The 16,840-nt window shown below is 44.5% G+C and overlaps 1 protein-coding gene across 13 annotated transcripts in view; it reads right to left on the minus strand.

The window, feature by feature from the left end:
- CELF5 (CUGBP Elav-like family member 5) overlaps nt 1–16,840 on the minus strand; it is a 94,820-nt gene that overhangs the window by 9,686 nt on the left and 68,294 nt on the right. For 4 of the 13 annotated variants that reach the window (XM_033955023.1, XM_033955022.1, XM_033955031.1 and 1 more), the window contains 7 exons: nt 16,366–16,494; nt 15,797–15,876; nt 14,355–14,501; nt 11,285–11,438; nt 10,610–10,756; nt 3,175–3,240; nt 2,881–2,964 (listed from right to left, as the gene is read on the minus strand). In XM_033955023.1, the coding sequence (XP_033810914.1) occupies nt 2,881–2,964; nt 3,175–3,240; nt 10,610–10,756; nt 11,285–11,438; nt 14,355–14,501; nt 15,797–15,876; nt 16,366–16,494 (807 nt within the window). Of the gene's footprint in view, nt 1–2,880; nt 2,965–3,162; nt 3,241–10,609; nt 10,757–11,284; nt 11,439–14,354; nt 14,502–15,796; nt 15,877–16,365; nt 16,495–16,840 lie in introns of all 13 variants that reach the window. The other 9 variants (XM_033955032.1, XM_033955027.1, XM_033955024.1 and 6 more) reach the window with 4 other exon arrangements.

Consider the following 16,840-nt stretch of genomic DNA (forward strand, 5'->3'; position numbering starts at 1 on the left):
TAATGCTCCCTAGGCAGGCCGCCTATATTGAAGGTACCTCTGGGAGCCTAGGGAGGCCTGCAAAACCGCCTAAGCTTGCCTAAGGCTAGACGTAGCCTTAAGCGAACCTAGGTGGCTGTACATATCTCCCTAGTCCAGAAAATGAGGAAAGCAGAAACCAAAGAAGACAAGGTAGAAAAAAAATTCTATTTATTTTTTTGCTTTAAGGGAGATGCATCGCTGATTCTGTGGTGTTGCATTGTATGCAGAGTCCAACTTCTTGGTGCTTCAGTTTAACTTTTGTCTACGTATTTCTATTTTATCTCCCCTTTTACAAAACTGTAGAGCGTTTTTTCGCATTGGCCATGGTGGTAACAGCTCTGATGCTCAGAATTCTATGAGCATCTGAACTGTTACAACCGTGGTTAAAAACCACACTACAGTTTTGTAAAAGGGGGAGGGGTTAGTTTGTGATGACATATTCCATACTAGGCAAAGGTGTTTTCTGTGTTCTGTGTGTTCGAAAGATACGGTTTTCTGTTAGGATTGACTGTGCAGGATTGATCTGTACTAGTCTGGCTTGTTTAGTTTTACAATGGATGTATTGATGTTGTACTGCTCACTGAAGTATGCAAGATGCTGCCTTTTCCTAGGTATACTCTTGTGTGACGTGTGGATTGTTACTAAAAATCATACAGATAGGGGGGGGGGATCAAAAAATGATGGGCCCTGAGTGTCTCATATGCTAGGTACGCCATTGCAAAGAGGAAGTGGAGTATATTGTCACAGCCATCAGTAATGGTGTCGATGCTGGCATCAAGCAATGTTGAGCATTAGTGTCAGAGTCTCCAGCCATAGTTGATGCAATTGAAGGTGAACCAAAAAATTTCTCGAATTGCAACTTTCTAGCTTTAAGCAACCTCTTCTGCAAGTGAGAGAAGAGTGTACAAGGTACATCTTGATGATTAGGACCTAGGCATGTGGATCCTTGCCTGAAATGTCCTTTGGCATCGAGTGCACTACTTGAAGCAGCTAGAAACCTTGGACATTGAAGGGAAAACCTCCGACACGAGATCAAAGGACTCAATGGTGCAGGAAGGTCGAGTAGATAGTACTGTATACCGAAAATGAATCAATACTCCTGGCCTGAAAACAGGCTGAAAAGAACCCGAAGGCCCAAAACTAAAAATCGATCAAAAATTACAAATTTTTGAACTGAATGAAAGCAAAAGAAACAAAACAGAAAAATATGACTGAAAGAAAGGAAAAAATAAATAAATGGGAAGGCACAAAATAGTACAAGTTTGGCATGCTTAAAGAGACTCTAAGAACAGCTTCTCAGCTCCACAGAAAACAGAAAACTGACTGTCCCATAAGCTGACATCAGGCAGGAAGGCACCTGTGCACGCAGAGTACAGGCAGAGTTTTAAAGTGACAGTACACTTTTTGACTGTCTGTGCTGGATTCCATGGATGACGTGTGAGAATATATTGCCTGCTTTTTCTCTGATAAAAGCGGGTTTTGGTAAAAATTATACCTGAGACCTTTTAATGTGACATTCACCGCAGTACCCCCTAGAGTGCCGTTCTTCTCTGCTCAGATGTCTGTGGCCAATTTGCAAAGAATACTGGCTGTTTGTGTGCATTTTTCATTTGAATGTTTTCATATTTGAAAATGGCCCAAAAAGATAGATGCACTAAGGGCCAAAATGTCTAGATAGGTCATTAAAAAAAAAAAAAAGATAAAACATCTTGTGATTTCAAATACTGGATTTTTGGACATCTTTCCTAAAATGTCCATACTCAGATGTCCTATTGAAAATGCCCCTCCATATCTTCTCTGCCTGTTGACTAGGGTATATGCTCTATGAAGCAGGAACTGTCTACATCCTGTAGTGCTATGTAAATGTTTGGTAGTAATAGCAGAGACTAAGGGCTCCTTTTACTGAGGTGCGCTAGCATTTTTAGTGCACGCAGGATATTACTGCACCCTACACCATGCACTACACAGCTAGAACTAACGCCAGCTCAATGCTGGTATTAAGGTCTAGCGCACGCAGCAATGTAGCGCGCGCTATTCTGTGCGTTAAAGCCCTAATGCAGCTTAGTAAAAGGAGCCCTAACTGTTACCTTCCCATCCCAGTTGCTCACTTTAGAAGAACATACGGATATGCTAGTCAGAAAATGTTTCTCGGTCTTATGGAAACTCTGAACCATTAAAAAATATTTTGATGTAGCATCATTTCGTCTGCTAGTTCAGTCTTCCACCTTAAGTATGCTCGACTATTGCAGTATTATTTATTTGGGTACATATAAGAAAACACTGAAAAGGCTTCGAGTTATTAAAAATTCAGCAGTTCGGCTGATTTTTGGTTTGAAAAAATAGCAGTATATTACTCCCTATTATCAAAAACGACATTGGTTACCGATGGAGGCAAGAGTTTTTAAAAATTTTCCTGTATCTGTTTTAAATCAATATTTGGTATGGCTCCTGAGTACCTGGTCTCTCATTTTTTTCTAGACCATTTTAACAGGCCTACACGCAGAATCCATATGTTTGCTTACCCAACAGTAAATGCTTGTCGCTTTAAAATATTTCTGGATAGAACTCTTGCATTTCAGGCAGGCAAACTGAACGACTGATTGGGTAATATTATTATGCGTGCTCCATCTTATTTTACTTTTAGAAAATTAGTAAAAACATAGTTGTTTGATCAATTTGTAACCTGATTCACTGTTTTTAATCTTTTATCCTTTTATCTTGTATGTATTTCTGATGATTTGTATTGTATTTTTTTCACTGATTGTCCAGTACTTTTCATTATAAACCGCCTCGAACTATTATGGCTTTGGCGGTTTATACAAGAATACATTATTATTATTATTATAACCTCTCGCTTACCTTCTCTCTGCTGTTGCTGCAGCATGGGAGGGGTTTGGGTGACCGTCTGTGCAACTGGAGTAAGTGCTGCAGCTGGATAAATTGCTGTTTAAAATAAAATTTAAAAACTTTAACCGAATTTAGACACAAATAAATGCAGTTTCTGTCCTACATCTCAATCTGCCACTGGTAACCACATCCCCATGTTAATGCTTGCAAAGGGAAACAAGGCAAACCAAAAGCTAAATTATTCCATATTCATCAGAATTTGCATAAGCAAAGAGGATTCTTGGGGGGCAGGAGGGTATACCATACCTGCGTACTGTTGGATGCCTGTGAATGCTGGGTGCAGGGTCTCTGCTGAGAGAGAGGGACTCGGTGCTGCAGGGAGGCAAAAGAAAGAATGATGAAGTGATTTTTTTTCCCCATTGGAGATATTGGAACTAGCGTTTAGGGTGGCTGTTCCATCCTGAAAAAGGACTCACAACAACAACAATACACTCCAAATTTGCCAAAATTCCTACTGTAGAAAAAACACAAAAAGGCAACCTAGTCACATCAAGGTTTGTGTGGGGGACGCTCAAGACGCCAAAATTGGCTCGCAACTAACAAACCAAAATGGGGTGAATATAATATAGGGTGCTCTCAGTGTGAACCCTCAGTGATAGGAGCACAGCTCCGACACTTCACTTCTGGGTCAAGGCGGTAAGCCTCCACCCACACACCATCATTGAGCACCCTGAGTGTGCTGAAATTAAAGGGACCTGAGTCCACTCAATCAAACAAATCAAACAATCAAAGTGAGTAAATTAAACTCAACACAAACAACCTGAGCGACCCCACACAAATCGCTCAGGGTCGCTCAGGTTGTTTGTGTTGAGTTTAATTTACTCACTTTGATTGTTTGATTGAGTGGACTCAGGTCCCTTTAATTTCAGCACACTCAGGGTGCTCAATGATGGTGTGTGGGTGGAGGCTTACCGCCTTGACCCAGAAGTGAAGTGTCGGAGCTGTGCTCCTATCACTGAGGGTTCACACTGAGAGCACCCTATATTATATTCACCCCATTTTGGTTTGTTAGTTTCGAGCCAATTTTGGCGTCTTGAGCGTCCCCCCCACAAACCTTGATGTGACTAGGTTGCCTTTTTGTGTTTATCCTGAAAAAGGAGGCATTGGCTTCCCGGGCTAAAGATTGTGGAATTGTTATAAGCTGCATAAGCCCATACGGGGGAGGCTGGAAGAGAGGGTGTAAATTTTTTTCCTATGAATTATTGTCTTTTTTTTTTTCTCTCTCTCTCTCTCTCTCCTATAACTGTTCAGTATCAATTTCCAGCACATTTCCACATGCTCTGCCTCCCCTTTGGCCTTCTGATATTCTACTGCCTACCCTTCCTCCTCTAATCACAACATGTTTAAACGTTTTCTTGGATTTTGTTTGCAGCTTCAATTTCTGTATCTGTTAAGTACAAAACAGTGCTTAATGGTCTATTTTCCTGTCAATTGACCAAATGGTGAAAAGCTCTTCCATTAAGTATCAGGAAGCTAGATACGTAACTATAGGGCTTTTAGGAAAGTGTTGAAAATGCACCTTTGTAAACTTTTTTTGATTAATATATCATATTTCCTTAAGTAGTAATTCCTGGAATACTATCCAGCTTCTTTATTTGTGACCTAACTGAACTCAGCTGGGATTTTGCAGGATATAAGAGTATAATGTAATGTTTGAATTTAAGTTCTTATATTGATGATATTATAGAGAGATTTATTTATTCACAGGTTTTCTTAAACAAGCAGGGAACAGATGCTGGGAAGGGGCTTAGCAGGAGACAGGACTTCCAGGAGTATAGAAGATAAACTGTCAGTAATATTTCTAGACTTTTCAAAATTTATTATTTCAAGTCTGTCTGCCACATGATTAGAATCTCACCCCCCTCCCCCCCCCCCCCCCCCCCCCCCCCCCCCGATTTGGAAGTGTCCAGTATAGCCCTTCTCATAATAAAATGTTTGGGGACTTCAACACTAGCATACAAGCATAGTCTAGTACAGTGTTCTTCAACCACTGGTCCATGGACCAGTGCCGGTCCACAGAAATTTCCTGCCGGTCCACAGGGCCAGCACGTGCATCAGGCCCAAAACAGTGTTCTTCAACCGCCGGTCCACAGTGCGATCAATGCGGCGTTATCTTCGAGCCAGCTCCCTCTTCCTAACTGATTCAGTGCACAAAGCCACGAGCAGTGGCTCCTACGGGCATCCTGCGACTGAAATGGAAGCCTTCTCTCTGACGTTGCAACGTCAGAGGGAAGGCTTCCAGATGAGGCACGGGACGTGCAAGGTGCAATTAGTACTATTATGGGGGCGGGTTCTGGGGTAGAGATTGGGTAGAGATGGGCAGCGTCTGGCCCACGACTTATCCCAGTGTTCTTCAACCGCCGGTCCACGGACTGATGCCGGTTCACAGAATAATTCTTTTATTTCTGCTGGTCCATAGGTGTAAAAAGGTTGAAAAACACTGGTCTAGTACCTTTAGAGATACCAAGTTACCCAGTTCTAGGCTGGAGATTTTGGGACAGTCCTGGATTTCTGGTGCATTATGGGGCTCACAGCACTGATTTTAATGGACAGGATCAGACACCATAAAGTCCCATGCTTCTTTGGCATATAAGTTCAAAACTAGGACTAGGACATCTCCGGGCTGGAACTGAGCAACTTGGTATCTCCATGCCTGGCAGGGGAAAGTCTCAGCAACATCTGGTGATCAGGGGCTTTTGTTTGTTTGATTTTTGACTAGACAGTTTCATTGGCTCTTCAGTTCAAACAGAAGCAGCGTAGGATGCCAGAAATCTTCATTCACAACTGCCCAGGGATTTCTTCCTCAATTTTATGCTTTCCATAGGGACACTTTGTCTGCTTAGTTTGGTGAAGGACGGGAGTGATAAGGAGTAGGGAGATCACAGTTTATAGTCAGTTCATCTTTGATATACCACCTATAAAAAGTTGCCTATCTAAGCGATGAACAGTAAAATTAACATGAAGGAAAATTATACACAAGGATATACATCAGGAAGCCTAGGTTACAAATTTAGATAAACATTAGTCCAGGCCATACTTGGGGGGGAGGGGGAGGCCAAAACAGCACTAGCACCCACAGCATTTGGAGGCCCTACAAATTTCTTCCAGCTCACTATGGAGATCCATTGTGGCAAAAAATGCTTATCCAGGGGACATGGAGCAGAACCCTCCAATCAGGGCTTCTAAGTCCAGCCACTAAGGTCCTGCCATTGTGCAATGCTGGGAACTCCGCAGCAACCTAGTAAAAATAAGGCTTGATCTAAAGAAATTTCTGGTTTATATACAGACTCCCATCCAGAACAGTTTTAACTTTTGTCCAGAAACCACTAATAAGGTCAAATCACCAGACTACACAGAAAATTGTACAAAGAGAATAAGGCCTATCCATACCAACCCCTCAGCTCTACAACCCCTTCCGCTTCCTTAGAGGTCCTCTGTGTTTTTCCCTTGCTTTCTTGAAGTCAGATACAGCCCTTCCATAGTATTCAGTTTAAAAAACAGCTAGAAGCATACTTGTTTGCCCAGGCCTTTGCTGCAGCTTAATTTTCTTTGATGTATTTGATTTTATTCCACTGAGCTTTCACTGATCATATTTTAATGCTATAAATTTCAAATAATTTACACTTATATTTCTTGTTTGTAAGTTGCATTTGTATATTTTATTAGGTGTGATTGATTTATAAGCGTCAGAATTGTCAGATAATGTGGTGTACACATTTTTAAAATAAAATATATCTCATCCCTATTCCCTTTTACTTTTATCCTATGCCCCTTTGTTCCTGATTCTCCTTTCTGTAATATACACTTTTTAGCAGTGGCGTAGTCATGGAGGGGCCTCAGTAGGGTTACCAAATGGCTCCAGAAAAAGGAGGATGGATTGAGACATCCAGGTTTTACTTCCTTTGAAATCAATGAGGACAGATGAGACATCCAGGTTTTACTTCCATTGCTTTTAGTGGAAGTAAAACCCGGATGTCTCAATCCATCCTCCTTTTTCTAGAGCCATATGGTAACCCTGGGCCTCCTCATCTTCAGCTCAAACCTCCTCTGCTTTCAGGGCTGGTCTCCTACCTGAGTCATGCCCACAGCAGCACTTAATTTAGCAGATGCTCTTGGCTGCAGTTTCATTTTCTTTGATATATTAGACTTTATTCCACTGAGTTTTCACTGATCATATTTTAATGCTATAAATTTCATACAATTTACACTTATATTTTTGGTCTAACTGAGCATGCGTGGGAGAGCCGGTATTAGCATCTGAAGCACACCTGCTGATTTAAGAGCTGCTCGTTCAGCACAGGCGCAACTCAGGCAAGAGAAATCTTTAGCTGGTAGGGTTTGGCAACTCCACCAGCAAAGATAATATGTTATTGTGGTAGGTAGTAGGCAGGCAGTTTGTGTGTGTGTGGGGGGGGGGGGAAGTGGGAAGGGGGAGTGAGTTTCAGGCTCTCTTAGTCCACTTTTATGAACTCTCAGAAATGGTCTTCCAGCTATGTCCCTGCTTTTAGATATAGCAGAATCCAGTTAACCTATCTTCTACAATCTCCATAATAAATTCTGTGCAAGAAGGTAAAGCACTTATCCTGCAGATTTGCATTCAATTTAATGCCAGTTACCATCAGGCTACCCCTTGCATCTCCCATTTTTTTAACGTTAATTTTTATTATGCCACAGCAGGGGCATAGCAACCCCCCTGAGCCGGGGGGGGGGGGGGGTTCCCCTAAGCTACAGAGCTGCACGGTTGGGAACAGGGTTGGCAGGAATCCAATGTCTTTGAGGATCCCATAGGGATGTGAATAGTCCCTGCAGGAGTGTACCTGCCTCTGGCACCCTTTAGCACAGCCACACTTGAAGTCTCTTCAAAAGGCCATGAGCAGCAGTTCCTATGCTGCCCATGGATGACCCAGAAACCTCCCCTTTGATATGTTTTGCATCAAAGGGGTGGCTTCTGGGACAGCCACCAGCAGCATGTATTAACTGTTGCTGACAGCCTCTTGAAGAAATAGGAGGAGTGAAAAAAAGCTGCTTGGGGTCGGTGCCCCCCACCCTCTGTGGTGGGGAGAGAGCAGAGAACTGTTGGGATATAGGGTAGAGGGGAAGGAAGGGTTGCCATATTTGTTAAGACAAACAAAAAGAAAACACATGACCCTGCCCATATTCTACCCATAGCCCCACCCACCCCATCCCTCACCTTTCACCCATTTCCTTGGTTTTCCTTCCCATCCTTTGTAGCCTTTTAGTGCTTCTCTCTCTTTCTCCCTCCTTCCAACCCCCCTCCCCCACGGATGCTTCTCTCTCTCCTTCCTACCCCCCTCCCACGGGTGCTTCTTTCTTTCTCTCTCTCCCCATCCCTCCTTCTCTCAACTCTCCCTTCCTCCCAGCATGGTCTCTTTCTATTTCTCCATACCCCCTGACCCCGGAAGCAGATATTAGCTCTCCCCTGTCCCCCACCTACCTCCTCTGGGCTCCAGCACTGCAATTTCAGTCCTCGGACAGCCAACAGCATTAGCAAAGTGAGCCTGCTGCCTTCAGCCTGTCCAGTGATGGACTGAAAATCCCCATTTGTCCAACCATTTGCTGCATCCTATGCAGCAACTTCCTGCTCCTACATAGGCAGGATGCTGCAGAGAGAAAGCTTTTGGGGAAGGCCGAAGGCAGCAGACTCACATCACTCATGCTGCCAGCTGCTGGCTGCCTGAAGATTGAAATTACAATGTCGGAGTCCAGAGGAGGTAGATGGGGAACAGGGGAGAGCCATACCCAATTCTGGGATGGGGGGCTGGAGAAAGTGAGTCCAAAACCTGGATAAACATCCCCCAGTCCAGGAAATCATCCAGACTCCCAGACAGTCCTCTAAAAAGAAGACATAAGAACATAAGAAATGCCTTCATCGGATCAGACCGAGGTCCATCAAGTCCGGCGATCCGCTCACGCGGCGGCCCATTAAGTTCTCTATTTTGAAGACCTGAAATTACTGTATCCCTCAATATGATTTGCAAGAAGGTGTATATCCAACTTGCGTTTGAAACCCAGAAGAGTAGTCTCCGCCACAACATCCTCCGGAAGAGAATTCCAAGCGCCCACCACTCGTTGTGCGAAACTAAACTTCCTGACATTTATCCTGAACCTGCTGCCACACAGTTTCAGGCTGTGTCCTCTTGTCCGTGTCACATCTGAAAATGAAAGCAATGCTGCTTCTTGGTCTATTTTATCAAATCCTTTTAATATTTTAAAAGTCTGTATCAAATCGCCTCGAAGTCTTCTCCTCTCGAGTGTAAACAGTCCCAGTTTCCTGAGGCATTCTTCGTAGCTCAAATTTTTCATTCCTTTGACTAGTTTCGTGGCTCGCCTTTGCACCCTCTCCAACAGAGTTATGTCCTTCTTGAGGTAAGGGGACCAGTGTTGGACACAGTATTCTAAGTGCGGTCTGACCATTGCTCTATAAAGTGGCATTATCACTTCTTCCGATCTACTCGTGATCCCGTTCTTGATCATACCCAACATCCTGTTTGCTTTCTTCGCTGCCGCCGCACACTGAGTAAATCTGGATGTATGAAAACCCTAGGTGTGGGAAGGGAGAGAGGAAAGAGAGATGCTACAGTTGGGGGAGGGAAAAGAAAGGGAGAATTGTTGGACAGAGTGTGTAAAGTCTGGAGCGGGAGGGAAAGAGATGGATGGTGCAGTGAAAGAAGGTCTTGTGAGTGTCTGCTGTTTTCCTATACTGCAAGTGCAGCAAACCAGCCACTCCTGGGCTGATATCCCATATTCGCCTAGTCAAAACTCACAAAGATTTGCCAAGTTACCCATTTCCAAAAATGTACCAGGCAACTTGTAGTTCTAGCAACAGCCAGTCACCCCCTCATTCATTTTCAGCCATTAGCATGTGCTACTGCTACTCCGGCCTCAGTTCAGTTCCCAGAAGAGAACCAAGTAACAAGAAGGAAAACTACGGGATGCCAAATGGAGTTAACACAAGTAGAGATTGAAGAGATGAATCAACTGTGACTGTTATAGGGAAAAACACCTTCCAGGGATTCAAGACAAAGTTGGACAAGTTCCTGCTAAACTGGAACATACACAGGTGAGGCTGGACTCATTTAGAGCACTGGTCTTTGACCTGGGGACTGCCGCGTGATCAGACTGCTGGGCACGATGGACCACTAGTCTGACCCAGCAGCGGTAATTCTTATGTTCTTAATAGCTTGAAAAACAGGCTGCTCAGGGCTCAAGCTTTATATATCCCTTTGAAATGAGATCCCAGCTGAAGGCCAATAACTTTGCATGTCAATGACTAGGAATCAAAACAAACAGTTGAGGTAATGCCCCTTTATGAAGCCAGAACTACTCTCAATGGTCCTAAATATTATATGGGGGACCCACTTAATATATTTCTCACAGGCACTCGATGTTCTAGCTACACCACTGAGATGAAATGTCCCACAATGAACTGACTGCGATAAATCATCCCATTCCGCTCACATTCTAATGGCCATGTGCTAATGGGAAAATTAGTGAATGGCCATTAATAGTGAAAATAGAAACATTGGCCATTTTACCCCTGTGGTAAAAATGGCCTTGGTGCATGGGGATGACCCACGAATGGATGCTCTTAGGCCACTTTATACTGCAGTTTGGTAAAAGGGCCTCTAATGCATTAATTGTACACAGGAAAAGTCTGTACCTGCATATGGGACAAAGCTATTAGCATAAACTGTTTCCAGTGCTGGATGGTTACTGGGAAAGGGCAGGACCCCGCTGAAGCCATTTGTTAATGGAGTGACCAGCCCTGGCAGTGCTGCAGTGCCAATGACTGGTGGTGCATGAAGCCCTGTGGACCAAAAACAGAGAGATATAACATAATATAAACATACAAAGGAGGCCACCCCTAGGGTTACCAGATTTTGTCTATAAAAAAGAAGACACAAGGCCCTATCCTGTTCCACCCTCAGCACCACCTACTCTACCCAACCCAGCTCCCAGCCCTGCCCCCACATGAACTTCGTTTCTTTTTCCCAAGCTCAGGACCACATCTAGAGGGCCTCTGAGCATGTGCGGATGCATTATGATGACATCAAGTCACATGCTGCCTCCTAACATGCTCCAAGGCCCTCCAGACATGGTCCCAAGCTTGGGGCCTTCCAAAACTTGGACAAACTACCAGGTTTTGGAAATCCCCTTGGGCATCTGGACATGTCCTCTAAAAAGAGGACATACCCGGGTTTTTCTGGACATCTGGTAACCCTAGCCACCCCTCATCCATGAGGAAACTCATACAGCTAGTTCAGAGAGAGCACTGTCATGAGAAAGCTCACACTGCTAAAGTCTACTATAATACTGAAAGCGATATTCCACTAACCTGATGTGGGCGTAATAGGTGTAGTAGATGTAGCTGGTAGTCCATTCAAGCTAACAGTTCCAATTTGCTGAATGTGACAGGGTGGAAATGCCACACCTGGACTCAGGTAGCCACCATGAGAGCTGGAGAGGACAGTGGTTTGTTGCTGCATAAGCTGAAAGAAGAGTAAAGCAAAGCCAGATGAGCCCCCACAGGGTACCGAAAGCAAGTTAACACTCACACTCACCTGCAGTCCACTAGAGGGCAGCAGCATTTCAACATGTTTAAGAATAAGGATCCATGTCCAATTAGAGTTGTCCAGAAAAACCTAAAGTTGGAAAAACTGTGCGAACTGAAGTTTTTCCCATAAATTTGATTATGCTTGATCAGAATATATATATATATATATATATATATATATATATATATAATATATATATATAATATATATATATATAAAATTTATTTATTTTAAAGCCCATCCTGGGGTTCTTCTAAGCCACTGATTACAATAAATTGTTCTTAAAATTTGCTATTATTTTTGCTTACCCCCTTTTACAAAACTGTAGCGTGTTTTATTGCGCCGGATGTGGAGGTAACTCATAGTGAGTGTTGGAGCTTGGCTGGTGCTAAAAACTGCGCTACGGTTTTGTAAAAGGTGTATGTGGGGGGGGGGAGGGGTTAATGGAGCAAATTTCTTGGTATTATAGCTATATTTATGCTTTCACACTCAGCAATGATACATTGATAAAAAGACATTTTCTTTTTTACTTTTACTTGAGTACATTTTTAATTTATTTTTCATTATACTTTTTACTTTTACTTAAGTATCAAAATATGCATTTACCTTTACTTTTACTTAAGTACTTTGACCTAAACTTGGGGTCTGATTCCTGTAAGGACTTCTGCTTGGATTCTAAATGTGACACTGAATAGATGTCTGATCTTTGACTTTCACAATAGAGAATGACACGGGGAAAAAATATGTCCCCATTACCGCCCCGACCCTGTGAGCACCGTCCCTGTCCCGTCCCCGTGACCACTGTCCCCACCCCGTCCCCGTGACTACTATCCCCGCAGCATCTATACAAGCCTCAGTTCTGCAATATTTAGCTTATTCCTTCCTTATAAATCAAAGTTCTGGCTGCTGAACTAAAGAAAGAGATGTTCAGCTGGCAGGGCTTTGTTTATAAATTTTTATCAACACAACTAATATACTACTTTATCCTAAAGCAAAAAAAAATACTTTTTTTTCTACCTTTTTGTCTGGTTTCTGCTTTCCTCATCTTCTCATTCAATTCCTTCCATCCACTGTCTGTCTTCTCTCTGCATCTTCCATTTGCTCTGTTACTGTGCCTCTCCTTTCACCCCCCCCCCCCCCAATTGGTCTGGCACCCATCTTCTTCCCTCTGCTCCCCCCATAGTCTGGCATCTCTGTCTTCTCCCCACTCTCTGTTCCCCATTTCACTTCAGCGCTTTCTCCCCACTCTGTCAGCCCCATTTCCCTTCAGCATCTTCTCCCCACTCTCTGTTCCCCATTTCTTTTCAGCGTCTGTTCCTCTCCACTCCCATTCAGCGTCTGTTCTTTTCTTTTCCACCACCACCCTTCCCTCTCACAATCTCACCGCTCTTCAGCACCCCTCGCGCAGCCCCGAAATTCTCCCTCCCTCCCCCTTACCTTCATGGCACGTTTTAAGTTACTTTCCAGAGTAACTTGCTCAAGTCGACCGAGCCTGCCTGCAGTCGCGTGCGTCTGTGGGTGGAAGCTTCTTCTCTGATGCAACCAGAAGTTGCGTCAGAGGAGAACTAACGTGCCGTGAAGGTAGGGGGGAGGTAGAGAAATAGATTCGTCCAGTAGGTAGGGAGGGAGGGGGGGGGCCGAGCGCGATCAGTGACCGCGCGCGTTCCCTCCCTTAACTGCGGGGACAAGACCATTCACCGCTCCATGGGGGTGGTGGATGGCCTTGTCCCTGTGCACGCAGTGATCACGTCCGTCCCCCCCCTTTCGGCAGGTAACCTGCGGCTAGCTGTGGATAACAGCTACCGTGTCATTCTGTACTTCACAACTCTGATATCAAAAAGTTATTCTTTACTCTGAGCTAATTGTTGGCAGCCTGGCCTCTTCTTGATAAGAGATTGCTTCCTATGTCTTCTTATCTTTCATTTGGACTATCACAATTTTCTCTACCAATAAATGAAACTCTCATTGATCAAGAGATTGTAGCTTATACAAAATGTACAAATGCTTCTATGAAGCTGTTTATGGGGCAAAGAAATTCAATCATGATATACTTTCTCTTGATATAAGAATATTGGCTCTTGATTTTATGTCGTTTAATAGGGATTTGCAGTCCAATAATTTTCATGTTATGTATAGTCCCTTGTTGTTTCCAGTGATTTTCATTTTCTTCATAGTTTTTTCCCCCTATTTTTTCATTAAGAGACAATATCGTTGAGAGTGTGCACTCTTTTCCCGAGAGTGTGGAAATGCATGCACTTTTTGCCCATATACATTAGTTCACACATGTGTGTGCCATGGGGAAAGAGTACACACTTTTTGGAAGAATGCACACCATTAATGACATGCAACCCCTCCCCACAATATTTCAGGTATTTTCATTTTGGGAAAAAGTTTCATGAAACTGCATGGGCATTATTGTTGACTTTTCCTGCGTTGTTTCAAATGAATATATATCCTATTGCCTACTATTCAAGCTCCTCTACATCACCCACCAGGCTTTCTACTCAGGTCTACCTCCATTTCTGTACAGTAGAAAATGACACAATGACAAATTTTCCCCATTCTCGCAGGATCTCTATCCCCATCCCATCCCGGTGAGCTCTGTCTCTGCCCCATTCTTTCAAGCTCTGTCCTCATCTACACATGCCTCTAACACTTTAAAATCATAAGTGTTCAAGGCTTGTGCAGTTAAGGCAGAGCCTGCAGGAATGGGACAGAGACAGGGAGAGAGACAGAGCTCGTGGGGATAGGACGGGGATATTGAAATCCCGCAGGATGTGTTAGGATTACGCACTTAGCTTGGTCCTTGTTCAACTGAGTGCCCAGGTGTAGGGGCCACGTGACACTCACCGCCTGGGCATACGCGCTGTATGGGCTGAAGTTCAGTGTGAGTGATGGAGTGAAAATCCCCAGTTGTCCAACCATTTGCTGCATCCTACGCAGAGTCCTCTCTTTATCTGTGTCAGCAAACTTCACCACCAGACTGGATGAAGCACCCTATGGAGAAAGAAGAGTACAGAACTGGGCAGACTTGCAGGGTCTATGTCCCATAAATGGCAATGTGGTTTAGGACAGGCTGGAGCAGTAGCACAGCGAGGGTGAGAAGCACCCGGGGTGGTGGTGCTCCTCCCCTTTTCTCATCTCTGCCCCCCAGCTCCTTCCCCGATCCTCCCCCCCCCCCCCGCCACACGCACACCCACCCTTCCTTTCCCCCATAGCTCTAGTTGTTCACCGCCATGAGCAACAAGAACTTCAACGTGCTCCTCACGACCCCATCATCTCTCCCACTGATGTCATTTCCTATGCGTGGCACCCAGAAGTGACGTCAGCAGGAGAGACGATGTGGATGCGAAGAGCACATTAAAGTTGTTGCTCGTGGCAGTGAACAACTAGAGGTACGGGGAAGGGAAGGGGCACACGCGTGCGTGGCAGGGGGAGGAGTGGGAAGAGGTGGGGCGGAGTGGAGGAGGGGTGCCAGCGCCCCCACCAATTGGACGGACCGCCCACCCCCATCCCCCTTACTACGTCACTGGGCTGGAGAGGGCTTTGACGGAAACTCCAGTCATTTGGAGTGTGAGGACAGTGCTTGGCAGACTTTTACACTCTGTGTCCCACAAATGAAAAAATGGTTTGGATAGGCTTGAGAGGGGTCCAATGGCAATTCCAGGAGTTGGAACCTAAGGACTGTACTGGGTGGATGTCTACAGTCTATGTCCCAGAAATACCAAAGAAAAACAATTTAATCATGAACTAGTAAATGAGTGTGACTGTTAGGCAGACTGGATGGACTATTCAGGTCTTTATCTGCTGTCATTTACTACCATATGTTTGCATTTATTTACCACCTTTTTGTGAAGAGATTCACCCAAAGCAGTTTACAACACATTGAATAGTAGTCAGATATTCTTAAGTATTTTCCCCATCTGTTCTGGTGGACTCACAATCTAACTGTGCTACCTGGAGCAATGGAGGGTTAAGTGATTTGCCCAGAATCAAAAGGAACCAGATGGGATTGAACTCACATCCTCAGGGCACTGAGGCAGCAGCTTTAACCGCTAGGCCACGCCTCCACTCCTATGTAGAATGTATTGTTATATTCATGGTCCACAAATTTACTATAAGCGGTGATATATACATCAAAGACAGCCAGCTCACACAACCATAACACATGACAAAATAACTCCCCAAAGTCAAAGCATTAACGAAGCACATTTGAAAACACAGGTTACACTGATGAAGATGACAACATTCCCAGACCCTGCCATGCCCAGATGTTTGAGAGACTAACTTACTGGCATCGTCTGACTTCCATGAAGGGCCTGTATCGCAGCTTGAGCCTCGGCATGGGAAGAGAACTTCACAAAGGCACAGCCTGTGAAAATATCAAGGAAAGAAGGTGAAACACAGACCTGGAAACCAGTGCATAGACACTACAAACATCCAACTATCACAGGGACAGCAGATGTACCACACATGATCTAAGTAATCCAGACAGAGAGACAGCAGGTAAGTAATCAAGCAGGGGACTGGCCAATGGATCAATGTCATACATCACAACATGTGGATGAATAATGCTCCTCTGACACCACACTTTACAACTTCTAGCTGAGTACAAAAATCCCCAGGCACACAGAACAGCTGAGCCCTGGGGGACCGCTTGGCATTCCTCCAAGGGCCCCATGGAGAGAAGGGGTGTGGTGAAGAAAAGGGATTAGGAGAGGATCAAGGGATGTGAAATCTTCAGAATCTGGCTGGAAATTGGTCCAAGCATCAAGAGCAGATTCCCAACCAGAGATCTGAAGGGAGGGAGAGAAAAAGAGAGAGAGAGAGAGAGAGAGAGAAAGAGAGAGGAGACTCACACCTTTACTGTTTCCATCGGGTCCGCGCAGCACAGTGCACTCATCAATGACACCAAAAGACTCAAAGAGGCGCAGAAGGTCATCCTCGGACTGCTGCTTATTTAACATCCCCACAAACAACTTCCTGTCTCCTACAGTTAAACATAGAACCATCAATCGACCTTCAATCCACACCCAGGCGCAGGATTCCAGCACGACTTCACACAGGTACAAGCGTCAGAACACCATGACACACCGCTAGCAAATAAGCACAGTCAGAACTCCCTAACACACCGCAGGGAAATGCAGGCACTCCCTGACACAGGTACACTTGGACCACCCTGACATAATGCTGATCAAAGGTACAGTCATCAGAACTCCTTCCAGTGCAGATGGGGCTGAAACTTTTCTGAGTTACCCAATGCTGGTACCCAGAGCATGCTCAGTTTTCATGCACCAAGTGGCGGTGTCAGGAGGAACAGGAAAGCTGCTGCCAAC

Source organism: Geotrypetes seraphini, chromosome 8, assembly GCF_902459505.1.
Source record: "Geotrypetes seraphini chromosome 8, aGeoSer1.1, whole genome shotgun sequence".
Taxonomy (NCBI): Eukaryota; Metazoa; Chordata; class Amphibia; order Gymnophiona; family Dermophiidae; genus Geotrypetes; species Geotrypetes seraphini.